Here is a 17,385-nt window from a genome sequence, read left to right on the forward strand (position 1 = left end):
TCTCTGCTTTTCAGGTAGATAGGAAAACACAACTACTTAAAGGGACAGTACACTGTAAAATAGTTTTTCCATAAATGGATTTTAAATGACTTGTTATACCAACTGCAGAGTATAAAATATTTGAGAAATTGCAATTTCGGGTTTATTAGTGTATCTGAAGTAGCTGGTTTTGTGCTTTGAAACCACAGCCTATTACAATGGGTTGAGCTTCAGGTAATATCAGATCTCACTATGTTATCACTTTTATGTACACAGACTTGCTTCCTTATCTTATATTTGCCTGGAACACCAAAGCTCAATACATAGAGAGAACAATGGAAAATTATCATTTTATTACTTAACCATCATGCCCCCCACTGACAGTGTAATCTCTTCTGCTGGCTGTGTTTACTTAGGCTTGTCAATAGCGTATACGCCAGTATCAAAACTTTCAGTATAGGTTGGGAAACCACAAGCTAAATCAGCTATTTCAAATGCTGAAATAGGAGTAAAGGATCCACTTGCAACCAATTTAATACACTCTAGCAGGTAAAAAGGATCATTGGGAATAATTTAAAGGGGAGAAAGTTTTTTGGTGAACTGTCCCTTTAAGGGCACATTTAGTTAATAACCTAAAAGCAAAATTATCACCTGTGGAATCTGTTGGAGCTCTACATATAAATAATAATAATAATAATAGTAATAATAAAAACATTTATAGCCTAAATAGATTATATTATTTTAGAACTAAAATCCATATATGATTAAAAAGATTGTTATTTTTTTGATAAAAAATATCCTCTTCTGTAGCTTTCATGCGTGTCACTTAAACTGACATGTCAGCATTTTAGTGCCATGGATATGCTTTCTCATTTACTGAGAATGTCATGAAAGTCACACATCACGTCAACAGAAAAAGGGGCATGGAAAGAAGAAAAGTTTAATACAAAAATAGCAGGTACAATTTAAGTAAACCTACTGTCACATTGATTGCTTCCGACCTCTAGTAGCCTCCATCATATGTTCTGTTTTGGTCCTGACTAGGAGCAATTAAACTTTATTCCAAGGGTAGCCAGAGAGAATAGAGTCAGCATGAGATGGTCCTGAGAGTAAGCAAGGATTTAGCACTGTTCCTGGTGACAGGGGAAGCTGGAAGGGAGAAGAGGCCAGCATAGTCTATGGAGTCATAAAATGACCAAAGATCCAACAGGTAAGTTCTGGCAATTTAGAACACCACTACAATAAACAGGGCCTGTAGCACAGGTCTGTGGGTAACAGCCTGATAAGTGTACCAGGAACCTTCAGTGAAAATAGCTCAGGCATCTTCAGTAATTATAGCTCATCAATACCAGTGATACTATTGGAACTCCTATCATATGGGTGTGTTGGCCAATCAGGGAACATATAACTAAGGAATAGTAACCAATCAACAGCTTGATGGTCATACAGCCAAAATGAGACATCCAGCAACCTGAAGCCCTGATAAGTCAAAAACATGATACATTATTAGCTATTACAGGAGCCAAATTAATGCCTAGCAACTAAGTAGACAAATACCTACCATTTATTGAGTCTAATACATAGTCTGCCTAACTCCAGATTGCAACTATCCAAAGAAGTCATCAGTCTAGACATAGCCAGAAGAGGTTGAAAACCCACTAGAATTTTCTCTAAGATTATTAGAGTGGAATCTCTGGGATCATTTATACTGCACAATCTAACACTAACAAATCAATGCATCTCTCTTTGTCCTTAATGAATATTTACCAGTTAAATGTATGTTATGCATCTTTACAATCCCATCTAATAATCTATTGGTGCTTCCATGTTCTTCCCTTGCTCTCAGATGCGCAATTGATGGTAAGAGCCTTGCTACAAATTATGGGATCCGAACATATGCAGACATGTTTCAAAAGATGGAAGATACTTACAAATTCTGTGCTCAGTGCAAAAAACTTCCGTCGCTTCTTCCAGACCCTCGTAACATGAGGCGCTGTAAAAGGTAAATATTAGAGTTTGCAAGAAGTGTTTTCCAGTTTCTTTCTTTAAGAACTGGAAAGTGTTTCCATACTTTAAGAAACATAAAACATACTTTAAATACACATCAGTATGATTGAAATACAGTCAGAGGCTATTTTGCAATATACAAAAAATTTTAAAAGGAAGAATTTATTATTGTTTTTTAGACAAAATGTGCAAGGCGAAAAATTCATTCCAAAAGAATTGGACAAACCATTTTTTTTGGTGCTTCACAAGTCTAGTAAACAGTTAAAATCCCTTTAACTCACATACCTCTATGGCTTTAGAGCACTTAACGGGACGCTGAACCCAAATTTTTTTCTTTTGTGATTCAGATAGAGCATGCAAATTTAAGCAAATTTATAATTTACTCCTATTATCAAATTTTCTTCATTCTCTTGGTATCTTTATTTGAAAAGCAAGAATGTACGTTTAGATGCCAGCCCATTTTTAGTGACAAACCTGGGTTGTTCTTGCTGATTGGTGGATAAATTCACCCACTAATAAACAATTGCTGTCCAGGGTCTGAAACAAAAAAATTAACTTAGATGCCTTCTTTTTCAAATAAAGATATTAAGAGAACGAAGACAAATTTATAATAGGAGTAAATTAGAAAGTTGCTTAAAATTGCATGCTCTATCTGAATCTCGAAAGAAAAAAATTGGGTTCAGTGTCCCTTTAACAGACACAAAACATGTCAGTTATAGGGCCATATAGGATCGCAGATCAGAGTTGTGGCCCTAAAACCCCTTCAGGTACTGTATATGCTTATATTAGACATTAGATCAAACCCAAGGATAACATTCTTGCAAAGCTGCTGCCATATAGTGCTCTAGACATGGACAAGCGCCTAAACTTACATCCCTGCTTTTCAACAAAAGATACCAAGAGAACAAAGAAAAAATTATAGTAGAAGTAAATTAGAAAGTTGCTTAAAATTGCATGATCTATCTGAATCATTAAAGAAAAATTTGGGGTTTCATATCCCTTTAATGCAGCAGTCTCCATTGCACACACACAGGTATATAGACTGATTTAGATCAAATTTCAGCAACATTTACTTACATTTTTATAATAAGTCATTTAAAACATTTAGGGCTAGATTACAAGTAAAGCGCAAATTTATTGCGTGCCCAGAAACAGGAAAATTTGCCAGTTTGCAGGCGCGCAATAAATAACCAGCCATTACAAGTAGATGGTTATTGCTACCACAAGCTCACAGTAGCAATTAGCGATCTGAAAATTAACCAGACCGCCTCTAACCACTATTGCATGTATGCCTCACATGGTCACCTGATCATCAGTAAAGCCCCGCCTCCAACCACTATTGTATGTATGCCTCACATGGTCACCTGATCATCAGTAAAGCCCCGCCTCCAACCACTATTGTATGTATGCCTCACATGGTCACCTGATCATCAGTAAAGCCCCGCCTCCAACCACTATTGTATGTATGCCTCACATGGTCACCTGATCATCAGTAAAGCCCTGCCTCCAACCACTATTGTATGTATGCCTCACATGGTCACCTGATCATCAGTAAAGCCCCGCCTCCAACCACTATTGTATGTATGCCTCACATGGTCACCTGATCATCAGTAAAGCCCTGCCTCCAACCACTATTGTATGTATGCCTCACATGGTCACCTGATCATCAGTAAAGCCCCGCCTCCAACCACTATTGTATGTATGCCTCACATGGTCACCTGATCATCAGTAAAGCCCTGCCTCCAACCACTATTGTATGTATGCCTCACATGGTCACCTGATCATCAGTAAAGCCCCGCCTCCAACCACTATTGTATGTATGCCTCACATGGTCACCTGATCATCAGTAAAGCCCCGCCTCCAACCACTATTGTATGTATGCCTCACATGGTCACCTGATCATCAGTAAAGCCCCGCCTCCAACCACTATTGTATGTATGCCTCACATGGTCACCTGATCATCAGTAAAGCCCTGCCTCCAACCACTATTGTATGTATGCCTCACATGGTCACCTGATCATCAGTAAAGCCCCGCCTCCAACCACTATTGTATTTATGCCTTACATGGTCACCTGATCATCAGTAAAGCCCCGCTTCCAACCACTATTGTATGTATGCCTCACATGGTAACCTGATCACCACTAAAGCCCCACCTCTAACCTCTATTGTATGTATGCCTCACATGGTCACCTGATCATCAGTAAAACCCCGCCTCCAACCACTGTTGTATGTATACCTCACATGGTCACCTGATCAGTAAAGCCCCGCCTCCAACCACTATTGATTGTATGCCTCACATGGTCACCTGATCACCACTAAAGTCCCACCTCTAACCTCTATTGCATGTATGCCTTACATGGTAACCTGATACCCATGTGATTGTCTAAACCAGACCAGATCTACAGCAATAGGGGAGTTGCCAAAACATTATACATACTAACACAGCAATCAATTTAACTAATGTTACCACCGCAGTCAACTTATGTTGCTAACTACACATCACATCTATCATCATATATCAAATCTGCCTAATGATCCAAGTTCCCACTATACTGCTAATGCCATAAGGGCTCTCCGCTCTCAACCAATCACATCACAGTGACCTCCAAATGTGTGAATGCCCCTGCAAACATCCTCATTGTCAACCCATTGCCAATACCAATGTCAGGAAACAGCGCAAATCTAAACAGTCTCACTAGAGAGTGACAATAGTTATTTTAGAGAGGCTCAGCATTCTTGACATGCTCAACCTCAAGCTAAATCTCTCCAAAACGGAGCTCCTTATTTTCCCCCCTTCTTCTAAACTCTCCACCCCCAATCTTTCTATAACTGTCGACAACTCCATTACCCCTACCCCGCACGCCCAATGTCTCAGGGTCACATTTGACTCAGATCTTTCTTTCACTCCACACATTCAGTCATTGGCTAAAGACTGGTGCTTACACCTTAAAAACATCTCTAAAATTAGACACTTCCTTACACAAACACAACTAAGATTTTAATCCACTCTCTCATTCTTTCCCGCCTCGATTACTGCAACTCTGTCCTCTCCGGTCTCCCCATCTGCCGTCTAGCTCCTTTACAATCCATAATGAATGCCTCTGCCAGACTCATCTTCCTTACACGTCGCTATTCATCTGCTGCACCTTTCTGCCAATCCCTTCACTGGCTTCCTCTTGCCTCTAGGATCAAACACAAAATTCTCATTCTGACATACAAAGCCCTCAACTGCACTGCTCCCCCCTATATCACAGACCTTGTCTCCAGATACTCTCCCTCCCACCCCTTCGCTCTGCTCACAACCTCCTACTCTCCTCCTCTCTTGTCACCTCATCACACTCCCGTTTACATGACTTCTCCAGACTGGCTCCCATCTTGTGGAACTCTCTGCCTTGCTCCACAAGACTCTCTTATAGTTTTAAAAGCTTCAAGTGCTCCCTAAAGACTCTACTGTTCAGGGATGCATACAACCTACGCTAACCTTTCTGTATACCAGTTCCTTTTCTCCATTGCTATCCCCTGAACCCCCTTAGAATGTAAGCCTAAGAGTCCAGCTGTTTGTAGATCACCTTCTTAAGAGCTGACTACAACAGTGCAATTCTTGACAGGGCCCTCTACCCATTTGATCCATATAATTGTTTTGTTGTACTCCGCCTTTGTTTATAGCGCTGCGGAATCTGTTGTCGCTCTACAAATAACCAATAATAAATAATAATAATTCTCAGTATATATATATATATATATATATATATATATATATATATAAAATTTAAGGTGTGTACATGTGTAGATTTAGTCCTTCTACACATATATCAACACCAATAGACTAAACTAGACTAAAGGTATAAAACCTAATATCAAAGAAAATACATTTAATCCATCAAAATTGGGCCTCAGTGGGAAAAAAATATATATAACATTGTGGTCCCTCTGCTCGTGTTCACCCCTAATGTGTAAACTATAAACCTTATTCATGTCTTAACCAAACTAATGCATGAACTGCCTGACTCACTGCTGCAACTACAACTGATGTGACAAGCTACCCCAACCTTACGTCTCTGCACCCTAAACCTGTAGATTGTGAGTTCTCCGGAGCAGGGCCCTCTTCCTCCTGTACTAGATTTGTTTAGTTTTGTTACATTTTGTATTTATCACAAATCCTTGTTATTGTATACTCCTATCATTGTACCCAGCGCTACAGAATTTGGTGGCGCTATACAAATAAATGATAATAGTTTGTGAACCACATTTTTGTCTAAATCATATACATATATATTTAAAATGGCTGCCCATTGCTACGCGACTTACCCCCTTTGCTGCGCTTTGGTTCTGTGCCATGTATGACGGCATTAGGTGGAGGCTCCCATTGGAGCCTATGGAAGCGGTCCCTTTTGCGTTTTCATTGCACCTCCCTTGTAATACCAGTGCACATTTGCGTGCGCTGGTATTACTCAGTTGAGCGCAAATTTTGCGCTCAACTTGTAATCTGGACCTTAATTGCTGCTTTGTAAGATAAAAACTTACTAAATACTATCACTAGATCAATACCTGTAGTATCTCATTTTATGCAATGTGTGGCACATTATCACTATGGGCTCAATTTATCAAAAGTTGAGCAGACATGATTCGCTATAGAATACGCTGTCCGCATTTATCATTGCAAAGCCGCCCCCTGCTCACTGGAGGCCAATCGGCCACTAGCAGGGGCTGTCAATCATCCAAATTAGGGGCGGAACAACCATTGGTGCAGCAGGTGCAGTGCCACCAGGGCCCAAGAGCTGGAGGGGGCCCATAAAAGCCAGCCTATACATAGAGGCATGCAGAATGTGTACAATCCTAATACAGGGAAGCCGTATTAGTGCAAGTTGCAGGTCCATCTGTCTATCCTCAAAATCATTATATTGAGCAGAATGTATTTTATTACTTTTGCTTTTTATTGAGTTACCTTTGGGGGTTCCAAAATCTGTTGAGTAGGTCCGCTACTGAACCCAATCAATCATATCGGATCAGGATGATTTCAAATAGTCTGCATATTTTTTTGCATTATAAACTTCTGGTGCATAGTAAAAAATTCAAGGAAAAGAGAGGGAGAGATCAACACAGAAATTGTGAAGTAGTGACTAAAGATTATGGGAAAAGGAGAGAAATGAACAGAGAAATGGACAAAATAAGCAAAAAACAAATATCCAAAAGACAAGAGTACAAATAGCTGTAATAATAGAAACCGTGGAGTTGCTTTACATCCAGTAATGCGAACAAAACAAAAAAGTGCAACAATTTAATAATGTGTAAAATTCTGACTTCACAGACCCCAACAAAGCAGGTCACACACACCATTCAAAACGCTGACTTCCTTCTTGTGAAGCAGCCGCAATCACCGGGAGTAGCAATCACATGACTCTTTTCCAACCAATGGCGCCTACTTGTGGCCCACTCCAAATTCACAATAAAGCACAAACCCACACCATAGGCTCTTTGAAGGAAACATGCACCCTCAAGGCTGTGCTAAATGTAGTTTCAAAGGATTTAGAAAATAAACATATAGAGAGATGTGCATTCCCAATTTAAGCAATCCTAAATTGGTAGAATGTTACTCCAAGAGAGTTAGATGAAAATAGTGAAGCCCTATCTGTGTAACTCTTTATTACTGCAACAGTAGAACCATACTCGCATATTATTGAGCTTAGAGCCATACTCACATATTGCTGAGCTTAGAGCCATACTCACATATTACTGAGCTTAGAGCTTAGAACCAAGCTCAGAGAATAATAGCCCGACTGATCTTTCTCCGAAGGAATAATGAAGGAATAATGAAGTAGATAAACCTTGACTTTAATTAAGGAATATTTGCGGTCACTGGAGTATTATTCTCAAGATCCTTGAGAAAGCCAAGTGGTGATTGGCGAAATGCACATCGGATATCTGAAGGTGACCTCACAGAGAGGGCAGGGACTTTTCCTACTGAACCGCTAGACCATAAAATACTGGACTTTGTATGCTGTCATGGTGTGTGTAAGCAGGCGGCTTTTTGCTTTGGATAGTACCCTGTAATAATATACCAGTGGCTGTAAATACAGGTGCACACACACAACACCTGAGGTTCAGTTCAGAGGTATGGTGGTGTATGTGCAAATGTGATTATATACTAAATATACTTTTACTTGGCATTATATCCTGCACAGACATTTGATTTTTATTACGTTGAACTGAGAGAAACACAGTTTAGATAGGATATGAGATTTACTCCCTATGTCATTTGGTTTACCTCCCTATCACTAATTTAAAGGGATTGTAAACATTTCTATAATGTATATGAAAGAGCACTATTTAACCCCTTTAGGACGGACCGATCTGTCCATGGTCCAGTAGTAAACAAAAAAGTAAAATAAACACATGATCGTCACTGTTATCATGTGTTTAAAAAAAACGGGGCCGATTGGCTCCTAGGGAATGGCCTGCGTTGCTAGGCACGCCCCAACAGGATGCAGAAAAGGTTAGGAAATTCCATGCCATTCTAAAGACGATTAAACCCATCGCTTTTAGGACGGCATGGAATGTCCTAACGGTATCAAGTGGTTAAATATGTTAAACATATTTTTTGCCTAAAATACATTTTAACACTCTTTATTTTGAAACTCAGAGAAAATGTATGCATATGTACACCTGGTCCTTAAGGACCGACTGTTCACTGGCTGATAAACCAATAGCTCACTGCTTTATTGGGGACAATGAAACTCCTCGTACACATAAAACTCAGTACAAAACATTGATTTTAAAAAAATGGAATACACTTTAAAATGTAAAAACTGCAACAAAGAAAAAAAAAAAGTTATTTTGCAGCCATTAATCCCAAAAGTTTTTTTTTTCTGGCAGGTGTCAGAATGTTTATTACTGCGGCTCTGAATGCCAAAGAGAAAACTGGGCCTCACATAAGAAGTTCTGCAGAAAACTCAAGCTGGCAGCAATTGACAGACTGGTAGAATGGCTGGTATTTACAGGTACATTTTGCTTTTGTAATGGTGACTTGGGCTGCGCCCATAAACTGAATGAACTATTTGCTTATGGATTTGCAAGTAGAACAATAAAATGTTAATTTATTCTGAACATTTAAAAGAAAAATAATGGACAAAATCTAAAACACATTTAAGAATGCCATCTTTAAATCAGTAGGAGCCTTAAAGGGTGCATATAATGGTATTAAAGGGAGGTTAAAATCAGAATTAAACTTAGATTGTTGCAATGAGTTCCACGTCTATAAGCTTGTAAGAAGTACATGAAACTTTTTAATAATCATCATTTGTTAGCAGCCGAAAATGACCCTAAGCTCCGCCCACAGGTTTCTTCTAGTCAGCTGTTTTCTTGTATGACAGTTTAGAATTGTACGTTAAATAAGTTGTCTACTCTCACATGCTGATTTGTGTATATTGAATTTGAAATAGCTAACTGAAAAATAGAGTTTATCGTGTAGAAACTTAACATATCAAAATATACACGCAATAGGTGGGAGGAGCTTAACGTACATTTTTTACTCCTAACAATGATATTTTTTTTCTGTACTTCTTACAAGCTTATAGATATGGGAACAGTTTCAGGACGCTTCTTTTGTATGTAACAATAACTAATTAAAATTATGTATTGGGTCTAGACTGTCCCTTTAATGTACTTTGTCGTTAAAGAGACAGTCAACACTATGGAGTCGAATTATCAAGCTCCAAATAGAGCTTGATGCCCCTGTTTCCGTGTGAGCCTTCATGCTCGCCGGAACAGTAGTTTTGAAGCAGCGGTCTAAAGGCCGCTGCTCCATAACTTGTCCGCTGCCTCTGAGGCTGCGGTCTTTAATCCACCCGATCCTATACAATAGGGCTGATTGACATCCCCTGCTAGCGGCCGATTATCTGCAGGGGGCTGCATTGCACAAGCAGTTCACAAGAACTGCTTGTGTAATGATAAATGCCGACATTGTATGGACAGCACACTCCCATGCTTGTAACTCTGACTGCAAGAAGAACTGCATGCGCAGCTCGCTACTCTGTTTGCTCATCAGAAACAGTAAACAGTGATTTTTGTTGCGCAAACGGCGTAGCGAGTTGCACAGTTCTTCTTGCAGTCAGAGTTACAAGCACAGGAGCGTGCTGTCAATACTTTACATGGGGCACATGGTGAGGGTCTGATTGGCTAAAACAACTGCCAGTCAAGGAAGCCAAAGAGAAATTATGTGACAGAGGCTGCATTACATCAGTTAACGAAGCAGGAGAAAAACCTTAATTATTAAAAGGTAGATTGGAGTTTTTAAATGCAAAAAGCAGATCGATATGCTAGTTAGCACAGGAGCTTTCATTATATGTGACTTTATGCTGGAGAATTTACCATCACTTTAAAGACAGCCTCTTATTACATGCTTTTTTATTAGCTTTTCACAACAGGGGACTGCTAGTTCATGTGAACCATATAGATAACATTATCATCACGCCCGTGGTTTGTGGCAGACACTGCACTAATTGGCTAAAATGCAAGTCAATAGATAATAACTGAAAAGTCTTGTTATCAGGGGGCTGTCAGAAGATGCTTGGATACAAAGTAATCACAGTATATCATTATAGCTGTTGGTTAGGCAGAACTGGGGAATGGGTACTAAAGGGATTATCTATCTTTTAAAACAATAGAAATTCTGGTGTAGACTGTCCCTTTAAGGCAATTGTCTGTTCAAAGCAGCTTGGCAACCTAACTAGCACTTAGCACTGTGAATCTACCCCAATGATGCTGCACAACTTACCCAGATATTTAGCATTTCTCTAAAACAGGAGAACGCTTTTGGGCCTGGACTATACATTAGAAAGAATCTTTTTTTTTTATTATTTGTTTTGTTTTTTTAAATATAGCACATATGGACAACATCCTATTGATCACATATTATATGTTGTTCCTTGTCACATGTGTGTCTCTCTCATTCCCATTTGTTATACTTTATACCTTTCCTTTTTCTAACCTAAATCATTATTGAAATATTATATTGAATGGTGAAGTGTTGCTAAAATAATTATTTACTTTATTTTTTATGACACGATGAGTCCACGGATCATCTTAATTACTAATGGGATATTCACCTCCTTGTCAGCAGGAGGCGGCAAAGAGCACCACAGCAAAGCTGTTAAATAGCTCCTCCCTTCCCTCCCACTCCAGTCATTCTCTTTGTCTACGTTAGTGATAGGAAGTGGTAAAGTGAGGTGTTAGTATAGATTCTTCAATCAAGAGTTTATTATTTTTAAAATGGTGCAAGATTGTGCTGCTTTGTCCTAGGGTGTAGCCGTAGTCCATATCAGTCTCTTCAGTAGAGCATTGGTGGCTTTAGAGCAATGGGAATTTGTGGGACATAATTCTCACTGCGCCTCCCATATATTTATGCTGCCCTATTCCTGATAGCCTAAGCAAGATTACTCAGGCTTTGTCTTTTTCCACAGGGCTATGGGAGGGAGAGGACCTCTTAAACCTGCTGAGCTGCCTTGCTGTTGGGCAGAATTAAGAGGTAAGTGCTGACTTTTAATTCTGGGTCTGGGGTAAGATCTCAGAGGAAGTGGAGCACTTTATTTATGGGACATAGGGACTCCTATTTATAGAGGCTGAGAATTTATACAGTACCTTCTTAGCAGGCACTGGGGCTGAGGAGATATTAGGTGTTTTTCACTATGAGCTTAAACCTCTAGGTCTGTGTAAGAAAAGAGAAAACAGATCAGTATGAGGTGAATGTTTATTTTTTTCTTAGAGGGCTAAGCTGCTGTCTAGCAAGCGACAGACCCATTTTGGCTCCAGACTTACAGTCTGTTTATTCTACTATCGGTGGCTTAACTTTTTCAAAGGGCTCTGTTGCAAAAATAATGGAGACCGGGAGTTTGCCTTGATAACGCCCACGATGGGCAGATGTCAGGTTTTTTTCCGTTTTGTTTGACATGTGCTGCTGGCAGCCATTTTACTCACCTCTCTTGCTGACTCTGGTGCATACTATGTGATGCTGCTCATTTCCTGCACTTCCTTTTATGGCCAGACTGGTGTACATCATCCGTGTGAGACAGGATGCAGTCTCAGAATTGTGATGTCATCTCTTATTATTTAAAAGGCCTCTGTTCAGTATGCTTTGCCCTTGCGTTGTCTCAGACCTGTTTGTGAGAGCTCCTGTGTATTACCTGGCTGTCTGACGTCCTTCCTGGTTCCTGATCTCTGGCTTGTTCCTGACTCTGCTGTTTTCCTTGTTCCTGATTCCGGCTCGTCTGACTACTCGCTTTGGCTCCTGACTCGGCTCGTTTGACTACCAGCTCTGGTTTTGATTCCTGGCTTGTTATTTGACTTGTGGACTTTTTATTATTTTTGCTATTAATAAAAGTTGTGATTATTTTGCACTTCTCGTCTCAGTCTGATTCCTGGTACCCTGACAGCGGAGCTACAAGTGGCGCCAATTTGGCTTGCACACTCTGCTTCTACACTTATTTTTCAATGTTTACTTCCTGCTAGCATCGGAAGGATAAGGGCAGTGTTTAGTGAGCTGCGCGAGAACCGGACAGCGCTACAATGCTGAGTCCGGTCTTTTGGCTGCAGAAATATAACTGGTGTCAGAGGGACTGTTAGACACCTCAGCAAAAGATAAGCTGAGTTGTAGGGAGGTTCTTCTGCATTTGAGTACCGTTAACCTTTCCTCTACACGCAAAAATAAAATGTGACGTTTTAACATTTAAAGACACAGTAACGTTTTTTATGTTTTAAAATTTTAATAAAAGTTCAACTGTTTATTTGATAATTCATTTTGGGGACAAGAAGTTAGAAGGTTTATTCAAAAAGATGTTTGGGTACCAGGGCTTGCAATGGCAGCAAGCTGTGTACATTGCTACCGTCACTAGTGCAGCAGCATATTGGTTAGATGCATTGTCTGATGTCATCAGGACTTCTTTGGATGAAATCCAGGATAGGATAAAAGCTCTTAAACTAGCCAATTCCTTTTATTATGGATGCTTCCCTTCAAGTTATCAAACTGGGAGTCAAGATTTCGGGTTCTCTTTTCTAGCTCGCAGAGCCTTATGGTTAAATCCTTGGTCTGCGGATGTGTCCTCTATGTCTAAACTTCTAGCTATTCCTTACAAGGGGAAACCTTGTTTGGACCTGGCCTGTCAGACATTATCTCTGATATTATGGGAGGTAAGGTTCATCTTTTCCCGCAGGATAAGAGAAACAAACAAAAAGGACGACAGAGCAATTTTTGTTCTTTTTTGAAATTTCAAGGGAAATTCTTCCTCTACTGCCTCCAAACAGGAACAGACTAAGCCTGCATGGAGACCCAATCAATCTTGGAATAAAGGAAAACAATCCAAAAAGCCTGCTATTGAATCAAGAACAGCATAACGGGCATGCCCCCCATCCGGGACCTGATCTTGTAGGGGCCAGACTTTCCTTCTTCGCTCAGGTTTGGGTTCGAGATGTTCTGGATCCCTGGGCAATAGAAATTGTTTCCCAGGGATACAAATTAGAGTTCAAAAGTTTTCCTCCCAGAGGCAGGTTTCTGCCTTCAAGATTTTCTACAGACCAGACAAAGAGAGAGGCGTTCTTACACTGTGTAAGTGACCTTTCCAACCTGGGAGTGATTGTTCCTGGAACAGGGTCTGGGATTTTATTCCAGTCTGTTCATGGTTCCAAAAAAGAGGGAACCTTCAGGCCATTTTTAGATCTCGGGAGTCTAAACAAATTTCTCAGGAGTACCGTCCTTCTAGATGGAAACTATTTGTTCCATTCTCCCTTGGACCCAAGAGGGTCAATTTATGACAACAGTGGTTAAAGGACACGTACCTGCATGTTCCCTTTCACAGGGTTCATCACAAGTTCCTAAGGTATGCTTTTCTGGACAAACACTTCCAGTTCATGGCTCTTCCCTTCGGTCTTGCCACAACTCACAGAATTTTCACAAAGGTTCTGGGTTCGCTGTTGGCGGTGCTTCATTTACGGAGCATTGCAGTGGTGCCCTATCTGGACGACATCCTAGTCCAGGCGTAATCCTTTCATCAAACAGGATCCCACATGGACATGGTGTTATCCTTCCTGCAATCTCACGGGTGGAAGGTAAATTTGGAAAAGAGTTCCTTAGTCCAAATACAAGGGTAACTTTCTTAGGAACCATAATAGATTCCCTGTCTATGAAGATTTTTCTGACAGAAGTCAGGAAATCAAAGATTATCGATACTTGCTTAGTCCTTCAGTCCACTACTCGGCTGTTAGTGGCTCAGTGCATGGAGGTAATCGGGCTGATGGTGGCGGCAATGGACATCATCTAGTTTGCTCGGTTCCACCTCAGACCTATGCAGTTAAGCATGCTCAGGCTATGGAACAGAGATTATGCGGATTGGTCTCCTCGAATACTACTGGAGCAGGAGACAAGGGATTCTCTTCAATGGTGGTTATCTCTGGATCATCTCTCCCAGGGAACCTGCTTTTGCAGATCATCTTGGGTGATTGTGACAACAGACGCCAGCCTTCTAGGGTGGGGGAGCAGTCTGGGGCTCCCTAAATACTCAGGGAGTTTGGACTCAGTCTGTTCTTCCTATAAACATTCTGGAGCAGAGAGCGATCTATGCCCTTCTGGCCTGGCCTCAGCCTCGGTCCAGTTTATCAGATCCAAGTTGGACAATATAACATCAGTAGCTTACATCAATCATCAGGAAGGAACGAGGAGTTCCTTAGCGATGACAGAAGTAACCAAAATAATTCAGTGGGCGGAGGCCCTTTCTTGCTACCTATCGGCAATCCACATCCCAGGGGTGGACAACTGTTAGGTGGACTTCCTGAGCAGGCAGATCTTTCATCCGGGGGAGTGGGAACTCCATCCGGAAGTGTTCTCCAGCCTGACTCTCAAGTGGGGCCCGCCGGATTTGGATCTCATGGCATCCAGACAGAATGCCAAACCCCGGAGATACGGGTTGAGGTCCAGGGACCCACAGGCGGAACTGATAGATGGCTCTGGCGGTCTCTTGGACCTTCAGTCTAGCATACCTATTTCCTCTGTTTGCTCTTCTTCCTCAGGTAATTGCTCAAATCAAACAGGAGAGGGCCTCGGTGATCCTCATAACACCAGCCTGGCCTTGCAGGATTTGGTATGCAGATCTGGTGGAAATGGCATCTCTGCCACCTTGGAGACTTCTGTTGAGGAAGAACCTTCTGATTCAGGGGCCCTTTCTTCACCCAAATCTAGTTTCTCTGAGGCTGACTGCTTGGAGATTGAACACTTAATTTTATCCAAGCGGGGCTTTTCGGACTTGGTCATACAGACCATGATTCAGGCTCGTAAGTCTGTAACTAGAAGAGTTTACCATAAAATTTGGCGTAAATATCTCTATTGGTGTGAATCCAATGGCTACTCATGGAGTAGAGTTAGGATTCCTAGAATTTTGTCTGTTCTCCAAAAGGGTTTGTAAAAGGGATTAGCGACAAGTAACCTTTAGGGTCAAATCTCGGCTTTATCTATTTTGTTACACAAACGTCTGGCGGATGTCCCAGATGTACAAGCTTTTTGTCAGGCCTTGGTCAGGATCAGGCCTGTATTCAAACCAGTTACTCCTCCATGGAGTCTTAATTTTGTTCTCAAAGTTCTTCAAGTGGCTCCATTTGAGCCCATGCATTCTTTAGCTATTAAGTTATCTTGGAAAGTTTTATTTCTTGTTGCCATTTCTTCCGCTCGGAGAGTGTCAGAGCTCTTGGCATTACAGTATGAGTCTCCTTATTTTCCATTCAGATAAGGTAGTTTTACGTACCAAATTAGGATTCCTTCCTAAAGTTGTTTCTGATCGGAACAATAATCAGGAGATTGTTGTTCCTTCCTTGTGTTCTAATCCTTCTTCTCAGAAAGAACGACTTCTGCACAATTTGGATGTGGTCCGAACTTTAAAGCTTTACCTGCAGGCGACTAAGGACTTTCGCCAGTCGTCTTCCTTGTTTGTGATTTTCTCAGGAAAACGTAAGGGACAGAAAGCTCCGGCAACTTCTCTTTCTTTTTGGCTGAAGAGTGTCATACGTTTTGCATATGAGACTGCTGGACAGTAGCCTCCTGAGAGAGTTATGGCTCATTCCATAAGGGCTGTTGATTCCTCATGGGCATTCAAAAATGAAGCTTCCGTGGAACAGATTTGCAAGGCTGAAACTTGGTCCTCTCTTCACATTTTTTCGAAATTCTACAAATGACACTTTTGCCTTGGCTGAGGCCGCTTCTGGGAGAAAGGTTCTTCAAGCAGTGGTGCCTTCCGTCTAGGTTCCCTGTCTAGTCCCTCCCGTATCATCTGTATACTCTAGCTTGGGTATTGAATCCCATTAGTAATTAAGATGATCCGTGGACTCATCGGGTTATAAAAAAGAAAAGAAAAACATAATTTATGTAAGAACTTACCTGATAAAATTCATTTCTTTCATATTGGCAAGAGTCCATGAGCTAGTAACGTATGGGATATACAATCCTACTAGGAGGGGCAAGGTTTCCCAAACCTCAAAATGCCTATAAATACACCCCTCACCACACCCACAATTCAGTTTAATGAATAGCCAAGTAGTGGGGTGATAAAGAAAGGAGTAAAAAGCATCAACAAAGGAATCTGGAAATAATTGTGCTTTATACAAAAAAATCATAACCACCATAAAAAAAAAGGGTGGGCCTCATGGACTCTTGCCAATTAGAAAGAAATTAATTTATCAGGTAAGTTCTTACATAAATTATGTTTTCTTTCATGTAATTGGCAAGACGTATGGGATATCAAATACCCAAGATGTGGAACTCCACGCAAGAGTCACTAGAGAGGGAGGGAAAAAAAATAAACAGCCATATGCTGAAAAATTAATCCACAACCCAAAATATAAGTTTATTCTCATGATGAAAAGAAAAACTTAAAACATCAGCAGAAGAATCAAACTGAAACAGCTGCCTGAAGAACTTTTCTACCAAAAACTGCTTCTGAAGAAGCAAATACATTAAAACGGTAGAATTTAGTAAATGTATGCAAAGAGGACCAAGTTGCCGCTTTGCAAATCTGATCAACTGAAGCTTCATTCTTAAAAGCCCATGAAGTGGAGACTGATCTAGTAGAATTCTCTGAGGCGGGGCCTGACCCGACTCTAAATAAGCTTGAAGAATCAAAAGCTTTAACCAAGAAGCCAAGGAAATAGCAGAAGCCTTCTGACCTTTCCTAGAACCAGAGAATATAACAAATAGACTAGAAGTCTTTCTGAAATCTTTAGTAGATTCAACATAATATTTCAAAGCTCTCACCACATCCAAAGAATGTAAGGATTTTTCCAAAGAATTCTTAGGATTAGGACACAAGGAAGGGACAACAATTTCTCTACTAATGTTAGAATTCACAACCTTAGGTAAGAACTTAAATG

General features: G+C 40.6%; 1 protein-coding gene across 4 annotated transcripts in view; it reads left to right on the forward strand.

Moving 5' to 3' along the window:
• Positions 1–17,385, forward strand: part of MSS51 (MSS51 mitochondrial translational activator) — a 187,356-nt gene that overhangs the window by 145,644 nt on the left and 24,327 nt on the right. For all 4 annotated transcript variants that reach the window (XM_053695057.1, XM_053695055.1, XM_053695056.1 and 1 more), the window contains exons 3-4: positions 1,826–1,981; positions 8,860–8,984. In XM_053695057.1, coding sequence (XP_053551032.1) covers positions 1,826–1,981; positions 8,860–8,984 — 281 coding nt within the window. The remainder of the gene's footprint in view (positions 1–1,825; positions 1,982–8,859; positions 8,985–17,385) is intronic.

This window comes from Bombina bombina, chromosome 11 (assembly GCF_027579735.1).
Source record: "Bombina bombina isolate aBomBom1 chromosome 11, aBomBom1.pri, whole genome shotgun sequence".
Lineage (NCBI taxonomy): Eukaryota > Metazoa > Chordata > Amphibia > Anura > Bombinatoridae > Bombina > Bombina bombina.